This window comes from Diadema setosum, chromosome 14 (assembly GCF_964275005.1).
Source record: "Diadema setosum chromosome 14, eeDiaSeto1, whole genome shotgun sequence".
Lineage (NCBI taxonomy): Eukaryota > Metazoa > Echinodermata > Echinoidea > Diadematoida > Diadematidae > Diadema > Diadema setosum.
The window spans coordinates 11,617,981-11,642,555 of NC_092698.1; the positions used below are offsets into that span (position 1 = coordinate 11,617,981).

A 24,575-nucleotide genomic window follows, 5' to 3' on the forward strand; every position below is an offset into this window, starting at 1 on the left:
CTTCATGATCGTAAATTTAAAAATTTGTGAAATTGTAAGGAAAAAAGATTCGGGACAAATTAGACTTGCTAAAATCATGGCATATCCATGAGCAATGTTTACATACCTATTAGTTACATGCTGTGCTGACATCTTTCTTGAAGTGAGTGGATTATCTTATGAACACCAGTGATCTATAGAGCTGCTCTGTGCACAATCTGTATTCATATAGGCACACATGAAATACAAATTAGAGAAATTCAAATGGCAAAATAGAACTTGTATGTTGGTACCTTCTGTTATCATTCATTGGTTTGTTTCAAGTAATCGGTCCACTGCATCCACTCATGAAAGCTGTTGCAAAGACATGCCTACAACTAGAAATGTCGCTATGGCCGTAGCGGCCGTATCGGTAGCACCTCGATGGCAACTCTCCTGCAACTTGCCTGTAACCCTAGAACGCGAGTAGAATGTAAGTAGCACACCTCCAGCAGGTAAGACGCACGCGAAACACACCCAAATCCTTGTCCGCCCGCAGGAATTTACCCTGTAGTCTGGAAAATCCATACACGCAACAAACCTGCATACAATCATTGTATGAATAGGAATTGTCCTTAATGACATAGTCTTGTAACACTTTGTATCTGCTTGATCATTCTAAAAAAAAATTAACTGTGCGTAATGAGGTGGCCTTTATTTCTACCTGGCATAACTGGGTTTAAATAATGCAATATATTGCATCCCCGCAAATTGTTTAACATGGAATACAACCAACAATTCTTAGAATAGGAAAACAATTTCCCTTTAAAGGCATAATTTACCATTTGCAGATGAAAATATTAGTGCTTTGAGATAGTTCTAAAATGTGAGTTAGGGATAGAAACAACCACTGTCAAAATTTGAATCCGTATAGTCGATGTCAAGTGTTGTTAAATACACAAAATGTGAACAATAGTTATAATAAAAAATGTTTCCAGACTAAACCGTATACAGTTACGGTTTACTGAGAAAAACCCTGATATCTCCTTATATTTTAGGTTTTATTGCAAATATTTCATATGGTAGGATGTTTTATGATACAACAGACCTACACATATGCATCAAATGTGATATCTTGAACATTTTTGAAATCACTGCTCCCAAAGGTAAACTGGACCTTTAAACTCACAAACTTCTTTGTGATTAACATCTCAATGTAATAACAATAAATGAAACTAATACCTTCACAAACATTACATAAGTAGGGATTTTCCAGCACGCAGGAAAATTTTCTGCAGGCTGACAAGAATGTTGGCGAGTTCCGTACTTGCGTCTCTCCCATTACACGCATGCTACTTACCTGCTACTTGCGTGTATTTTGTGTGTCCTGCATGAGAGCTTTGAAACTGATCTGTTTTCAGTAACGAGCGATATATGGGGGCTGCGAAGTATCTTCATTACAGCTGCAAAGTACCCTTGTATGAGTTGCCTGCGAGGTGTTGCCGCTAAGGGCCTAATACTGGTGTTCTACCTGTACCTCTGTGGGCAAACCCGCGCGACTCGCCCGGACAGAGTTTTGAGCATACTCAAGGCCTTGTCACACCATGTCTGGGAAAGCATTGCAGGTTGATTTGTGGGGAAATTTTTTTGCTCTCCGGACCTCCCAGCAGTTGGCCCGCACCTATATATAGCACGCATCTCTCCCGTAGTTGCCCAGAGTTGCGCACGCAAGTCCAATTTACCCGCAACAATTTTTGAGCATGACCAAGTCTATTCCGGGTGAGTCGCAGGGATTGCCCACAGAGGTCCACGCAGAACACCAGTAGGAGGCCCGTAGCTGCCGCAAGTCACAGGCAGTTGACCCGCTTGAAGTATGTAAGTTGCCTGTAGATCTATGCTTTTGAACCAGAAGTGCATGTCATCTGCATGACATTCTGAGGGACATCCACCATATTAAATTCCTTCGGAGGAATTCCTTCACCGAGTTGTAAGCCCTCACTCGCCACCCATGCGCCTGCAGGTCAAACGGAATGGACATAAGTAGAACGTAAGTAGCACAGGTCAAGCAGGGAACACACATTCAAAATTCGCCCAAATCCTTGTCCACCTGCAAAAATTATCCTGCGTGCAGGAAAATCCCCAAAAGCATCAAAAGCCAAAACTTGGCTGCGGGTAAAGAGGACTTGCGTGCGCAACTCTAGGTAACTACGGGTGAGATAAGTGCTAGGTACTGTCATGTGCGGGTCATCTGCGGGGAACTCCGGGTAGTAAAAATTGTTCTTCACAAGTTGCATGCAAGGCTTGCCCGGAAAGGTGTGACAGGGCCTTTAAATTTAGTCTGATTCCTGAATAACCAAGTACTTTACAAGAGCAATGCACTTGTCAATTGTAGTCCCGACCCCTGGGTACCCGGGGATGGCCAGGACTTGCAACCAAGTTGGCCGGGGATTTCAGCATTTTTTTTTTGCCCAGGTGGGTCGGGAATAGACCGGGCTTTGTTGGGGGAAATTCACTTATTTTGCCCTGGTGGGTCAGGAATATACCGGGGTGTTGTCGGGAGAAATTCACTTATTTTGCCCCCGCGGGTCGGGAATATACCCGAGTGTTGTCGGGGGAGATTCAATTATTTTGCCCCTGTGGGTCGGGAATGGACCAGGCTTTGTCGGGGGAGATTCTCACTTATTTTTTCCCGGTGGGTCGGGAATAGACCAGGCTTTGTTGAGAGAGTTCCACTTATTTTGCCCCAGTGGGTGGGGAATAAACATGTCTTGCCTTGTTGCAGGAATCACATACCATGTGGGGAGGTATCTGCAATGAATCCTCATGAATGAACAGTGAAATAACAACATCTATAAATATCTGGGTAAGGAGTACTGAAAAGGATCATAACCCTGATACAAATCTTCCATATGGGTACAAAATGCCAGGGCTGCCAACCTTGAGTGAGAGTTTGGCGTGAGACACTGCGAGGGAGCAGAGCGACCTCCTGGCTAGCGCCTGGCGGCCTGCTGTGCGGCCGTACGTCATACGTACTACGTACACAGTCGGTGTATGTAAAGCACACGTCATAGCCATACATGTACTGTAATTTGCCAAAAGTACAAGCTACGCTCACGTGGTATAGGTAGAAACCAAGGTAGAAACCAATCGTACTCCAATAGCTCAGATCGTCTTTGCGCGCGAACCGAAAACGATTATTATTGGTTAAGCTTTACACCCGCGCGGGAAAATCTCGAAATTTTGGGCTTGGGCATATCGATGTTCGGAATATCAGAGAATTTAGAGATTTTGTAGTCATGTACATTCCATTTTGGGGGTTTAGCGTGAGATTTCGTTTATCAGAGTGGGACAGCCAAAACTGGTTGAATTGCACGAGTCTCACGCTCAATGCGTGAGAGTTGGCAGCCCTGCAATGCAATGAACAACAACAAAAAATCTTACCGTTAGTGCTGGTCCTAGTGTGCCATTTGACATAAGGGTGAGTTGCTTAGTTTTAACCTCTGTGGTCCTTGGGGTGCTGGAGGTCCTGGCCTGTCAGGGACTTGGCCGGGGATTTCTATGCAAATACTGCCCGGCTTGTCAGGGACTTGGCTGGGGATTTCTATGCAAATACTGCCCGGCCTGTCGGGGACTTGGCTGGGATTTCTGCGCAAATATTGCCCGGACTTTCAGGGAATTGGCCAGGGATTTCTACTTCCATTTTGCCCGGCCTGTAGGGGACTTAGTGGGGGATTTCTGTGCAAATTTTGCCCCACCTGTCGGAGACTTGGCCGGGACTTGGCCGGGTGGTGTAACATCCTAAAATTGCAAGTGGGATGCAAGTCCTGGCCATCCCCGGGTACCCAAGGGTCGGGACTACAATTGACAAGTGCATAAACCATCTGAGCATTCTGTAAATCAAGAGATGAACGTCAATCCAAACATGCACAATCTCATATTTCCATTAAAGCATGCAAGCTTCAATTACTCACACTTGAATCATTTTACTTCCCGGCCCACTGAGCTGCAAACCTGTACAATACCTGCAGCCTATAGAGCTATGTGTAATCACTTCCTGTGCATAAACGCTGCATCGAACCATAATCTTAAGCTAAAATTCTGAACTCAATTGCAAAACTAACTTCACATGAATTTCCCTAAATACAGTGCTTTCCCATCATAATGAACATGGTTATAACAAAATTCCAGGTACAACGAAGCAAAAATTCAGGCCACAACATTGTCCGATCTTTGTTTTTAATTGTTTTTTGTTCGGTTATAATGAAATCTTGATACAACGAAAGAAAACTGCCAATCCCAAGGACTTTGTTACAACAGGAGTCCATTGTACCTGATTAGACAAGGCTACAATAATTCAATATTCATCTGTTTTCATCCCAATTTAAATTACCAAACTCTTTGGGCTCCTAAAGCAAAATCATTCGCACAGATTCAAATCCATTCGGGGTCATCCCACAAGACCGACGCCCATGAGTCATACAGCCCACGAGTTTGACACTAGGCAAATAAAGCCCATGAGTTCGACACTAGGTGAAAACAGCCCACGAATTTGACAGATACAACACAGGGTTTAATGTGTCAGTCTTGTGGGCTTTGTTTGCTTAGTGTCAAACTCATGGGCTGTATGACTCCTGGGCTGTATAACTCCTGGGCTGTATGACTTGCGGGTATCGGTCTCGTGACGTGCACCTATCCATTCCTTCTTAAGTCTTACATCTTGGCCCATATGTCTTTATGGGTGCTGTTCGTTATTCCAAAGGTTCACTATTTCGAAGGGTCGTTAATCCGAAACACACAATTTCCCTATACCTAGAGGTTCGTTAATCCAAAAATGAAAAAGGGTTCGTTAATCCGAACAGTTGTGGCGTTATTCCGAAGGTTCGTTATTCCAAAGATTCGTTAATCCGAAAATGAAATTCGGAACAATGAACCTTCGGAATAACAAGCTGTAACCGTCTTTATACCGTACGTGGCCTTTGCGAGTTATCAGTATGCAGTTAATTAATGTATATTATAGTGTGTAGAAGATAAGTAATATTTGTCTATAATTATGATAATGCATCAAGAGATATGCAGTGCATTTTTTTTTTTTGTAACTCATGAAATGCAGTGTGCTTATACACTGCTGTAGGTTTCACATACAATTGGGTCTTTCCATGGGGTTGGGGCACGAAATGTAACATATTGGTCAAAATTTCATCATCACTTTATTCAGATTAAACTTTCTTTGAAACTATTAGTCATTATAACACTTAATTCAAAACAAATTTTAGACAACAAAGGTCATTTTAGAATTTTATGGCAAAATGTTCAAAATCATAAATACCTATGTGATGCGGACACCAAATTTGAGTTCTTGTGGGATTTTTGTGTGAGAATCCCAATTAAAAGGGTTTAGATCATCGCACCATTTCAGTGATACAAGTTCATAAATGTAGTATCCTCATTAGATGCATTTTCCCCAAGTTACATCATTATTTTTCACAAAATATTGAAGTTAACCTGTTATGGTAGTAGAACTAGTGCTCTTTTGGTTCATTTGGAGTCAAACATGAGTGAGAATTAAAAAAAAATGTCATAAATTTATTCTACAAACATTTTGCATGGACCAGAATGAACAAAATGTAATTATGCAAGTTTTTGAGAAGGATGAATTTTGTTCCATTAGTCCTTTTTGTAGTAGTGAATATGAAATGATGGTTACCTATGTGATGCGGACACGGTGTCCACAATTGATTCTCGAAGACTTGGAATAGAAGTCACAAAGTGCAAAGAGTCATGAATACAACTGCAATGTAAGGCTGTCAGGATGATGGGGTCACCAAAGACACAATGGTGTCTACATCACATAGATACTATTTTGAGCTAAAATGAGGTCAAAGGAGGCATAAATATGCCTATTTTGATCATAAAATGCATTATGCATAAAGCAACTGCTGAAAACAATCAGTTGCAAAACACTCAATGCAATATCTGAAGTAACCATGCCATGGCTGACATGCGAATGTACCTATAGATGTGATGCGGACACCAAATTTTCGTGTCCGCATCACATAGGTACAATGTACATATTTCTGGATAAAAACAGGTTTGTGTGTATTTGCGTGTGCTGAAACAACATTTTTTGACTGTTTTACTGAAAAACATTAGGAATGGGCTAGAAATCAGTTATCAGATTTCTATAGTTTGATTAAAGTGATCGATGATGAACATGAACAAGATTTACCTATGTGATGCAAAAATCTAGGACACGGTGTCAGCATCACATAGGTATTCAAACTCTGGGAAAACATTTTTCTGCACAGAATTTTGTATTAAATCGATCCATCTTACCATGAAATGTTGTTATAAGACATTTGTTTTAAATTTGATGGTGAAATTTGGAAACCAGCAAGCAATGATATATGACTACAATACCTATGTGATGCGGACACCAAACCCTTAAAGTTGCCCTGGTTCCAAATAAAGCATTCATCAAATGTTCCGTAACTATGGTTTAATAATGCATCCAACTCCACAATACTTGAGGGGTATGAAGTTAGTCAGTTTTGGCTTGTGCCGAAAGGGTGGGTTGGGTGGTGGCGCGTCGCGTTAATGGGAACACCACCCTTCGTCCAAAGCCCCCCCCCCCCCCCCCCCCCCGGTTTTGCCGAAAGGGTGCGTTGGGAGCGTTGGGTCACGTCGCGTTGACTGGAACCCCACCCTGCCAAAGTCCCCCCCCCCCCCCCCGGTTTTGCCGAAAGGGTGCGTTGGTACTTTTTCTCATGTAATATTAAAAGACGAGTTTTGAATTTATATTTAACCTTCAAACAACCATTTCAAAGAGGCTATTGTCCGGATCAGTTTACACTCTATTACCACTTGGTCTACAGCCAGTTGGTCTAATAGACTGTTTAATATCAGTTGGTCTAGTAACCAGTTGGTCTAGTCATCATTTCGTCCAATTACTGTTTGGTCTAATTGTTATTTGGTTTAATTACTATTTGGTCTACAGTCAATTCGTCTAATAATAGCCATTTGGTCTATTTTTGGTCTAACACCAATTTGGAAGTATATCATCAAATACCGATTTGGTCTATTATGAGTTGGTCTAATTCCATTTCGTCTTATCATCAAATGGTCTAAAATAAAACCAAATTTGTCCAATATAAATCTGGTGTACACATCATTAATTTTGGTCCATTGCCCAGTTGGTCTAGCCTCTGTCTATCATCATTTAGTCTACACATGGCGACACATATCAAACTATGTTCATTTTGTAATTAGCAAACAAGAATAATTGTTCTCCAATACATTACAAGCATGAGCAAAACCAACCATTAACGATTTGAACCAATCTGCGATATGTCCGATTTGCTTTTAGCAATTACCATTTTTTTTCTTTTTTTTTTTTCACATTTAAATATTGACTAACGGACTAACATTAGTAACAACAACAAAAGCATGTAAACACAGAAGATGGAATATAGGCCTAGGCCCTATAGGTAAAAGAAAATGTTTGCTTCGCTCTCAATGCCAAATTAATCATTTATCATGATTCGACAATAGTTAGCGATGATAGCAAAAAAACAAATCTTTGAGCAAAAACAGCAATTCGCAAAACTCCGCATCGGTATCTGAAATATAATGGGATTATGGATTATAGCGGAGAGAACTGAGAACAGCAAAGGGGCAGGAGATTGGAGAGAGTGAGGGGGGAGAAATATTCAAGATAATGTACGCAAACATGGATGGACGAAAATACCTTTTCCATCCACACTTCAGTGGATGATTTTAGATTTTTTTTCTTTTTCGTGATTTCGGCAGATGCAGCAGAGCGCAGTTTTGCTGACAATGCATAAAACGTTAAGAAAGCCAATTGAATCGTTTCTACTCCCGATATTCGGCAACAAGAAATGACAATAGAACGTATAGATCTATCACTTCACTTGCAACAAAATATTATTGGCACTGATAAAATCTTGAGCAAAACATCAATTCATCCCTAGTAACATCAAAAATCTTTACTACATTCAAATCAATATAACGGCATAGGGCATACAATAGAAAAAAAAAATCTGCAATGTATGGGCATATAACGTATAATCACTAAAACAAACATTGTTACCTTCAAAATGAGTGCATAAACATTCCACGATTCAGGTAAACATGATGAAATGCACAAAGTCATTATTTGTCCCTTTTGGTCAACATGCATAAGTTCATTGTCCAAAAGAGTTTCTCGCTCGAAACGGATTCAATTTTCCGAACCAATTAGGATCATGATCACGAATCAGTTCTCGCATAAAGTATAATCCAACTTCGAGTATCACAGTAGAACAAACAAAACGATGATGGTTATATTTTCCTTTTAGAGTCTCATCATAGATTCTTGAGGAAAGAAAGAGAGAAAAAAAAGTCGCCCATGAGTCCGATGATTTGAATTACTCACTTTCGTCTGTGAATGGCGTCCCAGTGGTTGCTGTGACTGGAACCGTCATCGTCATGGAAGGGGGAGTTGTCGTCACGATCGTTGTCAAATGGACAGAATTGTGGGAGAGAGACAGGAAGACAGAGAGGAGAACGCAATAGAGAAGAAACTGAGCACATGAAGCGAACCATGGATTATAAATCGAAACATATAATGGCACAGGGCACTCGTATACCCAAGGCCTATAAAGAAAGCTAGAATGATAATCGCTACGAAGTCGTGGAATGCGTCTCGCGATAAAACGACTCAGGATGTTGGTTGACATATCTTTACCATGACGGACACAAGAGAGCAATAACCATAACCCGACGAATCAACTATTGAACTACATGGATTACTAGGGATGACCGTAAAACACTAATGAAACCTTCGATTTTGAAATCTTATCCTCATAGCATGTGTTTTTCGTCAGAAACCAGTCACTTTAATAATACCGTCAAAATTTTGTCACAAACTCAAAAATATATATATATATTTTTTTTTTTTATTATATCGAAATTATTTTAGCTGTCATCCAACAAATTTCATAGGATCAGGGACGAATTGCGGCCTGGAATTCATGTCCAGCAAAGGCGCCTTTTATCTGAGGTGCAGGGCAATATAGCCTCCCTTTACCCACTACGTTCGTTAGAGAACGAAAACCATTTCCAACTAAAATAAAACTGCGGCGTCTTCCCAAATTTTGTCTGAAACAATTATACAGTACTTCAGTTAACCAAATTGCGTACATTGCTCTCGTTATATTTCGATAAACTGTTGCGTCATTCATTGTATGCTGTTCCAAGTTGGATCATTGCAGCCTGAAATAATATCAGCCAAGGCAACTTTTTCGGAGTCGAAGGGCAAATCTCCAATAGCAACAGCCATTTAAGAACAACAATGCGCATACTCCAATTATTCCTCTAAATCTACACATTTAGGCACCTTTCATCATCATCATCTAATTGACAAACCTGGCCAGGGTTTTCAATATGTGTTCATCGTGCCAACTTCACAACATTTCATCCCGCAATATTATATAGACTAAGTATTCTTCCTTTTAACCTCATGCGCATCAATTTCCTCGAAATTTCTACAGAACATCGAAACATAACGTAATGCAGGCAATCATAACCAGCAGTGAAATTTCCCAAATGCCTCCACCAATTATTGGAGATACATGTTTTTCCAAGTTGCAACACTACAACACGAAATGGAGAGCGTGCAATACTTATTAAAAAGATAACGGCAAATGACTGATTGTAAAAGAAAACAGCTGCTATATGAAGTCTGTAATGAACACGTAACAAATCGCAAATTCCAATGTGCAAAACTTTTCTTATTGCGTTAATTCTAGGTCATTCACGGTGTTTGATTTTCGTGAAATATGTTTGATGTCTCTCGGTTGTCATGGTGATATGTGTCGGGTCTGTCTATCCAATGATGTACTTCCCGTCCAGCCAAGATGTCTCAACAGTGGCGGTGAAAAACTGTGATCCATTCACGTCCCTGTCAGCGCTGGTGGTACTCGGAAAGCCAGACCCGTAGTGGCTAGACTGGGAAGTTGCCACCATCAAATTTGTCGTAGGCTGCATTCATGCGAAACTAGAATTGCGTTTCTAAACATGTTTAGTCGCTAAACATGTTTAGTTGCGTTGCGTTCATGCGATTTTTCCATTTAAACGCGTTTCAAAACGCCGATCTGAAACGCGGAAAAAAGGGCGTTTTGAATCATGATTCTGCAAGAATCACGATCGCAGAAGCCGCATGAACGCAACCGTGATTTCAATCATGATTCTATGACGTCATTGTGCGCTGTGCGCATGCGTGTCTTATGGGTTATCCAACAGCTTCTTGTTCTGTTTGCACGCTTGTGTACGTCTTATGAATCGTGTGTTTTGGTACCATACTTGCATTTGTTGGTTTACATCAACGCCATACACCGATTCTATGCTAGTATCTAGCTGTTTAATATAATAATACATGTAATTACTCTCCGATTGAGTTGATAATAGCAATGGCTGCAGCGCTGTGTCTACCAAGGGAAACAATTGGAGAGACGAAGAATTAAGATTTTTCGATCTGTGGGCAGAGCCTGAATGCCACAGCTTATTGGAAAGTATTCACCGAAATAAAAACGTAAAGGCCTATTATAAACTAACTGATCAGTTGGCATAAGGTGGTCTGGCTCGAGGTGTAAACCAGGGAGGTGGAAGACCTCCCTGGTCAAACTGCGCAGTGTGCTGCGCAATGGCAAAGAATGAGCAGAGCCAGAATCAGCGTTGCAAAAGCCCGCATGAACGCTCTTCCGCTGAGACCGTGATTTGAAACACCGTTTTGAATCATGATTCATGTTTGTGATTCTGGCTACGCAATTCGCATGAACGCGGCCGTAGTCTTGCCTCCAGTGCCATCTCCATGAGGGAAGTCCCCGCCCCGTATCATAGGATCCTTGCAGATGCATTGAGACTTGCTACCGCTGTATCCCAATGTGGATTCAATTCTGCCAATTTCCTTGTCTCTGCTCACAATGGTCAAGAAAACACTTTCGATGACCATTAGTCCTTTCGCCGGTAATTCCACACTCCTTTTGGCATCAGTTGGCACTAGTAAGTAGACTAGGGCTACTAATGCGAGAAAAGTTATGATCTTCATTATCCTTGGGTAGAGAATCATCATGCACAGAAATTGATTCCTATTTAATCCTCCGAGAACTTGTCATATACAAAAGTCACCAGCCTTTGCTTTCTCCATGTGGTTTGCTGGTCGTTGGCATTTCTGTCGTTTAATAATTGTTCGACATTTCAATGATAAAAAGCCATGTGTTTAAATGGCATGTAAGTTCGAATCGCACTGCTCCTTCGTTGATATTGAGAGAAACGATAAATCCCTTGTTCGTCCAGGCACGTGTTAAAGTCAGCATCCCACTCCTGACACCATTGCGACGCATTTTCTGGGTGCGTTCGTGATGAGAGTTCAAATTGTGATTTCACGCACACGCATATCCCATACAACTTGTCGTAGAGGAGAGAAAATTAATAACAAGAGAAGTATCGAGTTCACTTTATTCGTATTTTATTAAAAAAGACATCACGTACTGATAAGACAAGCGTCAATACAACATCACACATGTCACGGCGAACATTAAAGGCTAACACATCATGCGGTCTCGAACAATTCGTTCCTGGTCCAGTCTCATAAAAGCAGAGCGAAAAGGGAATCCTCGTAATTGCCAAAACAGACGTTTATAAATATACGATCTGGGATGTCGCGTGCCGTAAAGCTGGGCGATCCAGTTACTCGATCCAGTAACTGGGTCACGACCTATATCTTTCTGAGATCAAGTCGGCCTGGTCTATATTCAAGCTTGGTCGAGAAAGGGCAGTTTTAGAATCAAGGCGGACCGATCTAGTGAGTATGCGACTGGATCAGCTATTTGGTATCGGGCCGAACTAGTTCTATGGATGGAGAATCAGATCAGGGATGCATTATTAGATGAAACTGTAACAGTTCGAAACATGATGGTGTCAGCATTTAACAATCACATCGAAGGGGTCAAACAGGATTTGTAAATGTACATGACGAAGTATTCTAGGTGAACAGTGGTACACAACATAATCATATGCAGCATTATTCTTCTTTCAAAAACCGTCACAGTATTACAAAAAGGAAAAAAATGTTGAAAAAAAATGTTTTCTCTCCTCTCACACGTCCCCTTCTTCCTTCTCTCTTCCCTCTCCCTCTCTTTCTCCTACTTTCTGTCTCTCCTTCTGATGAACGCCATCTCCAAGTGGAATTCTTGCAATGAACTTGAAATGACAAACATGACATAATAGACAGAGAACACATTTTGCCGAAACTTACTGATGGGTCTGGGTCTCGAACTCACTATCATGAGTATCTGGGCCCAGTGCGCTCACGATCGTGCTGCACGATGAGTTGCGAGGCAGAGGTAATTCATAAGAAATGTATACAATGCATCAACTATTCTATGATCACCGTAGATGGCACTATTTACATACAACTGTACTTTCTTCAGAGTTGTCTGCCTTGTATTGTTTTGCATAACAGGTGCAGTCTTGGCAAATGAAGGATCACCCCAGTACAGACTTCTTCTAAGACTTCTTCTAGTTTTGACTGATTGATCATGACAAACAGTTGGCTGTAAAGTACGTACAAAGATTAGGATTAATCGCTAGCTGCGTAATACTTGTCCCACCTACGTGAAATAAAGTTGGTGAGTAAATTTTCACTATTATTACATCTTTATAGGTTTTTATTAATTTCTGCCACTATTTCTACCTATAAACAACGATATGTGTTTTATGACCAAATATATTTTCTTATCTTTTTTTAATTTTAGCGGGGGTACATATGGAAGTCTAGCCAATAGGCCCCTACATGTGTGGGCAGCATGTCCCCTTTATCATGCCCATTTATTTTGCGCATAATTATAAAGAACATGTTGCGAATGCGCGCAGTGAATGACATGCGCCAATCACAATGTTTTGCAGCAGCTATATCTTAACAACTACTTAGGACAAGGGTGGGGGTTTCCTAAATATCTTCCTAAAATTCTTTCCTATGTGCATTCCAGAATACCGGCACCAACTTCTTCCTACTACTACACTAGTGACTAAAGCAAGTGGCCCTTGATTCGACAGGGTTCCATGAATAGACCACTCTTACAAATCAAAATTCACTGAAATTCATGAATAAAAAATGGCGCATACTGTAAAAGTGGATATTTTTGCGCAACTAATTTTTCGCGCTTGATCGGGCAAGAAGAGTTTCGCATGTTTTTAATTCCGTGGAATCAAGACATCACGCACAGGAACATATGACAAGCAAAAATATTTGCATGCTTTTATTTTCGCGCTAGATTCTGGTTGCGCGAAATGCAAAAAGTGCAAAATTCAAACTATGCAACTACCTCCACACGTGTTCCGAAGAGCACAACAGTGGGCCACGTCGCCGGACCCCCAAAATCATTGTCGCGACCCTCCCGGGTCAACTCGCATAAGTAGTTCAACGGGTAAGTAACGGGTAAGTAAAGTTGCACAGCAACACATATAGACTCGTTTCATTCCAAGTTTCGAAGTTACTAGTATGTTTATCTGCATTGAATCTGTACAGCGTGTATACCTACAGCCATGATGGCAGCCGTTTCTGAGATAACTTGAGCGTTTACGCGATATTTATATTTTGCATTCCACCTGTGCCAGAATTTGCGGTATCACCATGGTTCGTCAACGTGTTGTGTATGCGTTGAATCTCTCGCGCACAGCGTGTGGAGTACATGGAGTATCGCGCTCTCGTAGTGCGATACCATTCGATGTACTACTGTATGTATACAGTTTCGCCCGCGCGTGGCACACGCGCTAATACATTCACATAGGCAGGGCGAGCGCACGGGGCCGTACATCGCGAATGTCGAACCACGGTCACCCTGTGCCAAACAATGGTCACAGGCGTTCGAACGATGGTTGCAGCTCAAGCGTATGGACATCTTATGCGCGCAGCCATATTGTGCACATCCACCGAGAGAGGGCTCACTTTATCGTTCATAAAAAATACTTTTGATTCGGGTTCCGTTCGAAACTACTCACATGACCGAGGATGGTGACTCAATATCTGACGTCATTAGAAAAATCCAGAGTGGTTTCCAAACATGTTTCAGTGAAAATCCAGAAGAGCAAGACATGCACAATCTCTCATAAAAATTAGAACATTCCTAGCAAAACATTCAACTCACAATGCTCGACGTTTGAAGTGTATGTCGCTGTCATGACGAGTTGGTCCCATGGGACACACAAAAAGGATCGTAATTACGATCACTTTTCTGCTTATTTTCTTGACTTTTTCGGTGTTTCGACAGGATTTTTTTGAAAAATGTGATGGCCTGTTTGACATTATTCAGGACATTCCTGTTTAGTTCATGTGGTTCCTGTTCATCTTAAAGAATTTTTTTGCGAATCATTTATTACCCTTGAATTTGACCTTGTGTACTGCTCAGGGCAGTTCGATTTACACTTACGGCAAATCAAATATATGGTCACAACACGGGTGGGTTATGCAGATTCGATTTTGTGTGTGGGTATACATAGCGGACCCCGGAGCCAAGCGCCGCGGGGCTGGCGGTGGCCAAGGTTATGGAAGGATTGTGCCAGTATTCATCCCACGAATTCCTGTACCGGTACATTGTGCTACTACTGTCACAATCAAAACTTCCACAAATGAAAAACGACTTGACTGTACAGGAGAGAACACAAAGACTGCACAATTCACCTTGCACGCCAGTGACAGTGCACAAAAGCCAAGCGGACAACACTGAGGCAGTCAGGTGTCTGTCCATCAGTCACCATTGACTGCTCATCATTTGAAAAAATGAAAAAATGAGAAAAAAAAAATACATTAGTTTGCCAACAATTTCATTTGAGAAAGCGGTAAAATCCAGGCTGACTGACCAGCACCAGCTTGAAATCTCGAAAAGCGTGGAGACAAAATTGATCTTCACACATTTAGCTTTCAGCAGTCTCAAGAATTTCTCTGTTGTGTCCGTCATGACATTGTGATTAGTGTTAACTGCTGCATGCCCCATTGAAACACCTTTATCACCTTGTTTTTATTTCATTTTTATTGCTGATTGTTTATCAGCTTTGTTGAAAAGTTTCAATTGATTGCCCTCCCACTCATAAAGCTCTCATTCATGTCATGTTAAGTCTTCTAAATATATGTGCACTGCAAGCATAGTATCCACAGTTCACGACTTTTGTTCAACACCGTAACACGGCAGTATTTTACTACCTCTACATATATTTACACCATCACCTTTCGTTGCTTTGCTCACTGAAAAGAAACAAAATGAACGACCTCACCCACATCCATTGCATCAACTGCATTATTTAGTACATGTTTAAGCATAAATCTGTATTTCGTTATTCCAGAAAGAAGGAAATTAAATCTGTCTGTGCAGTAGTAAAAGTCTTTTTTTTTTTCAACATACACCCTGTACATCACTACCTGTAGCTGAATACTCTTTCAGGTCATGTAACACTGTTTTTTGTGATGTTGAATTCATCGACATTGATAAATGATAAAAATAAAAAAGTAAACCACATGCACTCTGTCACTTTCTGGAGACCAAAATAATATTCCAACAGTTCCTGTATTTTGTAAATGAATGACATTCTCCATTGCAGGCAGCAAAAAATTATGAAAATGTTTGCAAGTCTCAGGATCACACCAATTTCATGTCACTCTCTACTAGCATGACTAGTGCCGGTACCATAGTACCTTCGAATAATTTTATTCCGAACGCATTCTAACTCTGGCATAGCTCAAAACAGAAAAAAATAATAATAAGCAGCTAGAAGTGTAAATTTTATTGTGAGAGTGGGTGGATGATGACTATAGTCTGAGGTTGCTACAGTGCACTCTCGTTAGAACAAACACGGTTGCAACATTACTGGCTCTTCTTTTTTTTTTCTTCTTCTTCTTCTGTTATTTTAGTCATTTATTTGTTGGGTTACGAGGAAATTTCAATGTAACCTAAGAAAGACATCCCGAAGACGTCCTTTCAGAACACAAGTCCACCATAGTGACAAATATGAGGTGACAAGTGCATGGTTGAATATTATGGACAGGGTGTTCTCTTTCATGTATGCATATACTGTAGATACTTTTCACACTTTTGAGGGTCATGGGCACATTTCATTTATGTGCACCTAAAAATATAAAGCACTATATTTTCATTTTCTTTGTTGTTGTTTTTTCAATTGGCGTTTGATTGCATCAATGTCATATTTTGTCATTATATCATCATTGGTAAACAAAAATTTTCACTCTGCCCATCACATTGTGTTGGAATGAGTGGATATAACAATTAACATTGCAACAGCTGAAGGCAAATGTGCGACCATACTGATACGTAAGCCTATTAGGCCCTACCCACAAATATCATATGACATGTAGAAGAATCTATATCAAATCTACCTTTTATGTACTCCTTTCAAATTTCTTTTTTTTTTCTTTTTTTTTTTTTTTTTGCACATGAAGGCATTTGTATGGATAGGCCTAAATCCACATCAAGCCACAAAAGCATGCCTGAACCATGTCCATGGTATGGAGACTTGAAGGTACGGTAAGGTTAGAACATAGATTCTAGATGTCTGGACATGTGTTGCGAATTGCCCAACTGGAAAATCTTTTAAAAAAGATTAATATTTAGATGCTAGTACATGTACCTTGGTACTAGTCATCCAGCCTACATGCACTACAGTACACAGTTATCCCAAAGCAAAATTGTACATAAAATGAGACCTTGGCAGCTTAGATTCTGATCCTCTCATACACGTTTGTAAGCAAGCCAAAGCAGTATTTTACTTCACACAGAACTTTCTCGTTTCAACAAAAACTTATTAACCAAGGAACCATGCAGTAAAGCATGCATTCTGCACATAAACAGGCCTAACCAGCAAAATAGCACGACATAACGCAGCTGCCATATAGCATGCGCCAAAGTGCACATTCAAGCGTCGAAAACAAACAATGTGGGACTGAATCTCTGCGCATACACACAAGGCAGAAGCACGAGCGCCACTCCGATAAAAATAAAATTCTGTGGCTCATGTACGTCAGGAAAGTATCTTGTATTTTTCTGCTATTTTAAAGGGAACAAAATGCAATACCAAGTGCAATCTATTTAATCGTTACTACACAAAAACTAACTGCACGGGAGATCATAATCATGTCACCTCGATATCCCCCAAAATTAACGCTAGCAACACAACAGCTCTGATTTTAGTAGCCTACCGGGCTCTTGAGACGCTATTGTACCCCTTCATTAGGAGAATGGGTAGTTGAGCAAAAAATTCTAAGATGGAAACCAATTGCACGAAACAGACAGGCATGACCTCTTTCATCCAAATTTAAGAGGAATAAATATTTTTAAAATCCCCAAAAAATGTTATCTTTACTATAGCGATGACGTAAAAATAATCTACATAATTTGATATTTAATACATAAAATTAGGGTTACAAAAATATCTACTTAGGCCTAGGCCTATAGCATATATGGAATTTTTAGTGAGATCTTGCAACTACGACTGGAGTGTTTTGAAGATATGAATATGCATGAAATCAAGATACCAGGCTAAACTTTCCACCCTTTTTTGTTTTTCTTTTATTTAGTGCTTATTCAATGTAATGTTAGGGATAATCAAAAATGCAGGGATCATTAACGAGGAATTGTTTATGGCATGCTGTCAAGTTCGATTACGTCACAATCAATATCGCTGCCCGTTATTCGTCCGCGCCGCGAATACGTGCATGCACGCTCTTTTGATTCCGCAACTTAAGATGTCGAATCAAGGGCCACTTGTTTTACTACTAACGTTAGTACTATAGTAACGTTAGGGCCTACTATATAGGCCTAGAATTTTCCTACTTACTATTAAAGGGACTGGGGAGGAGTGTTGGAACCCAAAATGCAAAAGTACTATTTCATGAAGTGAAACAGGCAAAAACAAGGGCCAATGCCTATGAAAGGACTAAGCAATGAATAAGAATCGATGAAAAATACGGCATTATGAAGATATCTATGATTTTGTGAAGAGCGTTACATGTAACGCTTGTCAAAATCACAGGGGGTCGGCTTAGAGGCTCTCCGTTCAAGTGTTGTTTTTGCCTCCCTCTTTTGTCCGATTTTGGCACAGCGTTGATTTGTTGCCCTCTCCTCGGCGAAAAGCAAGCCCAAGATAAAGTGTACAGCTGTACATCGCCGCGATCGCGAGGCGAAACGCGGGTGCCTGTTCACTGGCTAGCGAGCGTTATCGGTGAATTTCCCGGCATCCGCTAGGCAGCTAGCTAGCACGGGTCCGCTCGAACTCTGCTGGCTGCGTATATAGGCCTACTTACCGTACCATATCCATCCACACAACAATGGAGCCGCAGGAGGAGAGCGAGAGATCTGTCTCCAAGAAGAGGAAGACCATGAAAACCAGTGACAGAGTATGGAGATGGCGACAGAAAAATAAAATGAAGTCAATCCCAATTCCCCTCAAGACACTAAGGGGCTGAACGACAGAGATGTCATTTCACTTCTGCTGGATCGGTAATGAATTTGTGAAACTCGGAAGACTTCATTCAGTTCAGTGTGAGTAACAGTTAACTTCAGTTAGGACCTACAATGTTAGTGTAACATTGCTGATAGAGATGTCACTTAGAGGATCTACACACACTATACTATTGTTATGAGTAGGCCTAGATTAGTAGTTTTGTTAGGTGTCCTATGCCACACCCTAACATGTTTCTATTACGGTAAACTAAGTAAAAGATATATCACAATTTGCCTGAGATTTTACTCACATGTGAAGAAAGGCTACATGCAGATTCACAAAGCCAAAGGTGTACCGGTATTCAGAATGCGATTGAGGTAGTATGGTAGGTATCCTAGACCAATGTTCTACGACTCCTAGTCCGAGGCCCTTTTTCTCTGCCAATATATTAGATAACTGGAATTTTTTTTTTTTTTTTTTTTTTTGCGTAATGACATATCCCAAATTTGGCTCAACACTAACAGTTCTCCTTTCTGAAATGTGCTTCTGGCAATTGCACAAAATTGCTGTTCACATTAAGAAATGGCACGCTAAAGTGTTTTGCATGTAAATACGCGAATTCCTATTTTACCATATTCTGGATTATGTTGTCCTATTCTACCTTCATGTCAAATTATGGGTCTCAAAATTTCGAAATAAGAAAGTTACGACACTCATCAGAACTGCTGTTTGTTACAAATTGGCGATAGGGGAGAAATCCAATTTTACGAAACGACACTGAATGAGTGAAAGTGTCAGCGAAGAGCTGCGTAGAGTGATCATCTGGTCACTCTCGGTTTTTACAAATAGTTTGTGGAGAGTCAACCGTGTATATGTTGTCACGGCAGCTATGATCGCGGACCAAAAACGTGAATTCACATGTTTGGTAAGGTACCTAATTATTGTCTCCGGTACACATGGCATTGCAAAAATGTTGATTAAAGTGTATCTATTGTGCGTATACATAAGTGGCTAATGGCGTATATGCATTGCAGCACAGTTCACTCAGTCCCTAGTGTAGTGGTTAATGGTGTATGCTTTGTAACACAGTAGGTGCTAGTTGTTGAGAAAGGTCTGTCAGATATTATTGTGGCAAATGTGGGTATCTTTTGTAGGGCAACAGCCAGCATCACATTCAAGGACCATCCTGACTAGGCAGCTCAGTGAAGCCAGTGACATCCCCTCTCGTCAGTTGAGACCAGCCCTCCCAGCTACCGAGCTTGATGTCAGAAGCCAGTGAAATTCCCTCTCGTTAGTTTCGACCAGCTACCCAGCTCGGTGAAGCCACTGACATCCCCTTTCATCAGTTGAAACCAGCCCTCCTAGCTAACCAGCTTGATGAAGCCAGTGACATTTCCTCTCGTCAGTTTCGACCAGCTATACCCAGCTTGGTGAAGCCAGTGATGTCCCCTCTCATCAGTCGAGACCAGCCCTCCCAGCTACCCAGCTTGATGAAGCCAGTGACATCCCCTCTTGCCCATTGAAACCAGCCCTTGCACTGGTACAAAAGGTTTGTACAAACTGTCTTTAATTACCTGATACATTTTGTTTTAATACACCTAGATCCAACAACTGTTTTGAACCTGCAAATGAAAATTAATGTTGATATTTAGTAAACAAAACATCAATAAATTGTTCGATTTAACTCTGTGTTCTCAAACGATGCTGTTATTATTCTTGCTGTAATAATTGATAACATTTTTTTTTTTGAACCCATAGCTGTGGTAGTGGTTAATAAGATTATGGTTGTCTTGATCATTACTTTTAGGGTTACAAATTACATAGTTTGTACATTGCAGCCACATATAGGCCTCCTATATGATTGTATGTGGAATTACAGACCCCCAAATCCCATGCATGTGGCTGGATTTAAAGACATAGGCCCTATATGAGCTTGTATACATAGGGCCTACTTTGTAGATGCACAATGAGAGGCTGAGGTCATCCCGACGTCATGTGCAGTGTCAACTCATCAAAAATTTGGCTAGGGTCTATAGGTCTTATTTTCCTTTTTGCTATTTAACTTCTACAGTAGACAGTCTATTTCTAACATATTTCATGGAGTTTCCTCTGTTGCATATATGTGAGCACTACAAGATATAGCTACCTGGTAGACTCTACACTGAAATAAAGGGATAGCAAGTTCTGTGACTAAATTTACAGAGTGGTGAAGAACTAATGCGACTATCCTAATTGTAAGTCAGTGTTAATGCCTTTCATTGTGTCTGATATACAGATGAACTCCTGTCCAGATGCCCCTGTGAAATGGAAAAGGACAAGTTCGTGAATGCCGTTGCCTTCTCCAATTAGTTGTGGAGGAAAATGCTACTCTGAGGAAAGGACTTGGGTCAGATTGAAGTGGATCAAAACCTGGTGAGAGTGCTGACAGATATTGATTTTATCAGAGCCTGGGCAGATGTTAGAAGATAACAGGTTAGATGATGAAGACGTCCCTTTGGCATGCATATTTAGGAATTTTTATGTAAATATCATAAATAAAGTGGGCTACTAAGTATTTTCATTGGACTTTCAGCATCTAACATAATTACTTTTATCAGTACTAAACTTGTCATTGCTTGAATGTTAGTCATTAAAGAGAATATTTACTATGTGTAATACTGAATAGTTAATTGAGTCTATATGAGTAGTAAAATAATTTTTCATTGTAAATGTGTAGTAGTTACTATATTACCAACATTCAGTCATTAGATGAGAGATCAATAGAATGTGCTTGTTGGCCTCTATTGCAGTGGAACAGCTAGCATCACATCCAAGTGCCATCCCAGATATCCAGGTTGTTGAAGCCAGTGACACCCCCTCTCGCCAAATAAGACTGCCTCTTCTAGGCTACGCAGCTCAGCAAGACCTGTGACATCCATCTCGCCAGTGGAGACCAGCCCTCTCTGCCACCAAAGTCAGTGAAACCAGTGACATCCCCTCTCATCAATCAGAACCAGCCCTCCCAGCTACTTAGCTCCATGAAGCCAGTGACATCCCCTCTCATGTTCGTTGTGGCTGGCAAATGTTTGAAAACTGAACTTGGATGACGTCAATATCATAATAATGTTGAGTGCATCCAATGGCAACGATAATAGCTCTGACACCAGCTCTTCCTGTTGGCCTACTGTCAATTTATGCCTTCATTGTGTATAATATCAAAAGACATGTTAGTAATGAAAAAGCTGCACCTTTGTACCAGGATTGTTGGGGATTCTGATAAATGCACATTGAACATGAATAACATCAATTCCAATCATAGACCTACATTCATGTGATGGCAATACTAACTGATATGACACTACATTTATATTTCTGAACTCTCTATTTCTGTCTTTTCTGTGAGATAACAACAAACATGTTAGTACTCAAATGTGTGAATCAGAATGAAACATTGAATTGATTGCATAGAAAATTTGTTCTTGCCCCATGTGGCAAGTAGGGAATATAAATCCTGTAAACTCCTAAACTGCATGTGCTTAAATTGTTACTGGAAACTGAAAGGGCTGCAATATCCAGGCAAAGTGTTTTGTCCTTTTATTTTTTCATTTGGTCTTTTTTCCCTCTGTGTTTCCCAGGTGTTTCAGTGGTGAAAAGCTACAATTACTACGTTACGATAAAATATTGCATCAGTGTTTTAAAGTGAACTTAAGCAGGGCTGTCATGCACAGCAGTGTACATCACTGAAAGGGCCTTTCACACATTTCATTATTGCTCTAATTGTTATTATTATTATTACTACTACTACTATTGTTGTTATTGCTAATGTTTTTATTACTATCATCATCTGCATAATGATTATTATCCTCATCATCATTTATGTGATCACTGATATCATGCCATGTGTTACATTCAAGTGGCACAGCAGGTCCTACACAGTAGCATTGTCCATCAGCATTTTGGAAGACACTTTTCAGCACATAATTTTGTGATAACTCTATCAAATCACATTATTATGAGGACAATAATTTTGTGGTAAATGGAGTTTGTGCCCTTGTAATATTCATTGCATCTATATTTTATAGCCAAAAATAGGTATGAATTTTGATAAACAAATGTGTTGGAAGTACTTGAAACAAGATGTTCAGTTTTCATTCACATAGATATAAAAATACATTGTAATATACATTTTGGTAGGTCCCTACATGATGTTCTACTGATATAATTGTGTACGCTAAAACCCTAAACTGAATGTGTTTTGACAATGCAATATGTAGAAGGTCTCCACACTGAAATAGTATAGTGTTCTTTGTACTTGAAGTCATTAAACCATGTGACATCGATTCTTGGACCTTCACTTATTTTTTTTTTTCCCTGCAAATGTGCAAGTTATTTGAAAGTGGTTGCATTTGTTAGGTTTTTTTTTTAATTTACATGTTATATTATTGTTATCATAATTGTTCAATATGATAGGAGTATAATGTGTAGATGCAAAATTGACTAATGACAGAATGCTGAGCAGTGTTGTTTTTTTTTTTTTTTTTTTTTGCGAATGACTACCTTACCTGTGTAAATTGGCAATCTTTGCCATACAACTGTTTCTATTATGACATTTCATATTTAAAAGATATAGGCCTACATGCAAGTCGTCAGCACAGATTTGTTATCTCTACATTGTATATCACGTCACATTACTGTGAGAGCAGTTTCTACATGTAGCACATTTGCAATTAGAACCTGTGCTCATGATGCAACACCAAATGCAATATTCATGCAAAGATAAAATGTAAGGTCAGTGTACCCTGGTACACACAACTTCTAATGTAGGTTATATGTACACATGCAATTTGTATATGTATGCATGGTAGTATAACGTACAGTGTAAGTGTAGGGATTTACTTTTAACCATGTATTATAAGTGTATCCCCCTTCTGTTATAACAGGTACCACCCCTCTACACATAAATACGTCAACCCACACATACAGTACAGTAGTATTCACATTTACATTCATCCACGCATCCCACCTATCACAGACACACCACATATCACATGACATTTTCCACTCTTTCACTTCTCACCCATTGTTCCCTGTAATACTGAAATCATGCCTAAATCACCCACGCCTACGCACCATTTACATATTATGAATATTTAGTTTTAACCTTTGTTTCCTTATTTGCATGTTTTGTTATATTGATTTTGTGTATGAATATTTGTTACAACCCACATTTACATGTAAACCCATGCCAAATTATGTGTAGAATAAACTGGCTACAAGTTAGTTAGCCAAGGGACTCCTTCCAAGTAACACATGTGTGCTGCCCTAGTTTGCTTTAAGTGTGACGAGTGCTAGAGAGCTAAGCGAACTCGAGCCCTACATAAGAAATGTGTTAGATTTTTATTCACTGAAATATCAGAACAAGATATTCATACCTGTGTAGGTCTAATTAAGCATCAATTTACCACTGAGAAAAAAATGTGTTCTGACGATAAAAACCTAATCAGGGTTCTAGATAAAACTGAGTGAATGTTGTTGGCCTATGTGGAAATAATTGACTTGAACAGATTATTTCTTGTGTCTTTTCGCCTTGTAGGTGAACGAGACATATTGCATCATGCGTGGTTGCATTGCATGATGAAAAAGAAAATGTGTAAGGTAGCCTCAGAAATTGCTGGATTAGTTATTAGACTATTACAGGTGTCACATTATTCAGTCTAGAAGACTGAAAATGATCTGATTCCCAACATTTTTGAGTGTATCTGTGAAATAATTCCAATTAACCCTATTCATACAGAAAAAAGGTAGGCCTAAGCCATACCAATGACCAATTTTCTAACCTATTCAGTGCATGTGTCAGTTGTGAAGAAAATCATCCACAATAAATGTTACAACTAAGTCACATTTGAAATTACGAATACATGACAAGTTGTACCGGTAATAAAAAGGAACTATATATCAATGCAAGTTTAGATATAACATGGTACCTGGTACTTCTTTAGCCTACTTGTGTTTCAAATCTTTGAAGAACTAAAAAAAAAAGAAAAAAAAAATGGGTTTGCCATGAAGATTGCATTTTTTGACAATGTGCATGAAAAGTTTAAGATATGTATTGAATTACATGTATAGTAAGG

At 39.9% G+C, this 24,575-nt stretch overlaps 1 protein-coding gene and 1 long non-coding RNA gene across 3 annotated transcripts in view; one reads left to right on the forward strand and one right to left on the reverse strand.

The window, feature by feature from the left end:
- The window catches only part of LOC140238360 (uridine phosphorylase 2-like), a 114,935-nt gene that overhangs the window by 85,594 nt on the left and 4,766 nt on the right, over positions 1-24,575 (reverse strand). The window contains exons 2-3 of the mRNA XM_072318293.1: positions 8,390-8,425; positions 107-197 (exon numbers count right to left, since the gene is read on the reverse strand). Of these exons, the coding sequence (XP_072174394.1) occupies positions 107-132 (26 nt within the window). The 5' untranslated portion in view covers positions 133-197; positions 8,390-8,425. The remainder of the gene's footprint in view (positions 1-106; positions 198-8,389; positions 8,426-24,575) is intronic.
- On the forward strand, positions 19,874-21,419 carry LOC140237412 (uncharacterized). 2 transcript variants are annotated; one of them, XR_011901838.1, is made up of 3 exons: positions 19,874-20,014; positions 20,741-20,937; positions 21,255-21,419. It is a non-coding gene; the product is annotated as an uncharacterized lncRNA (long non-coding RNA). The 2 variants fall into 2 exon arrangements; XR_011901837.1 differs by having other exon boundaries at positions 20,741-20,877.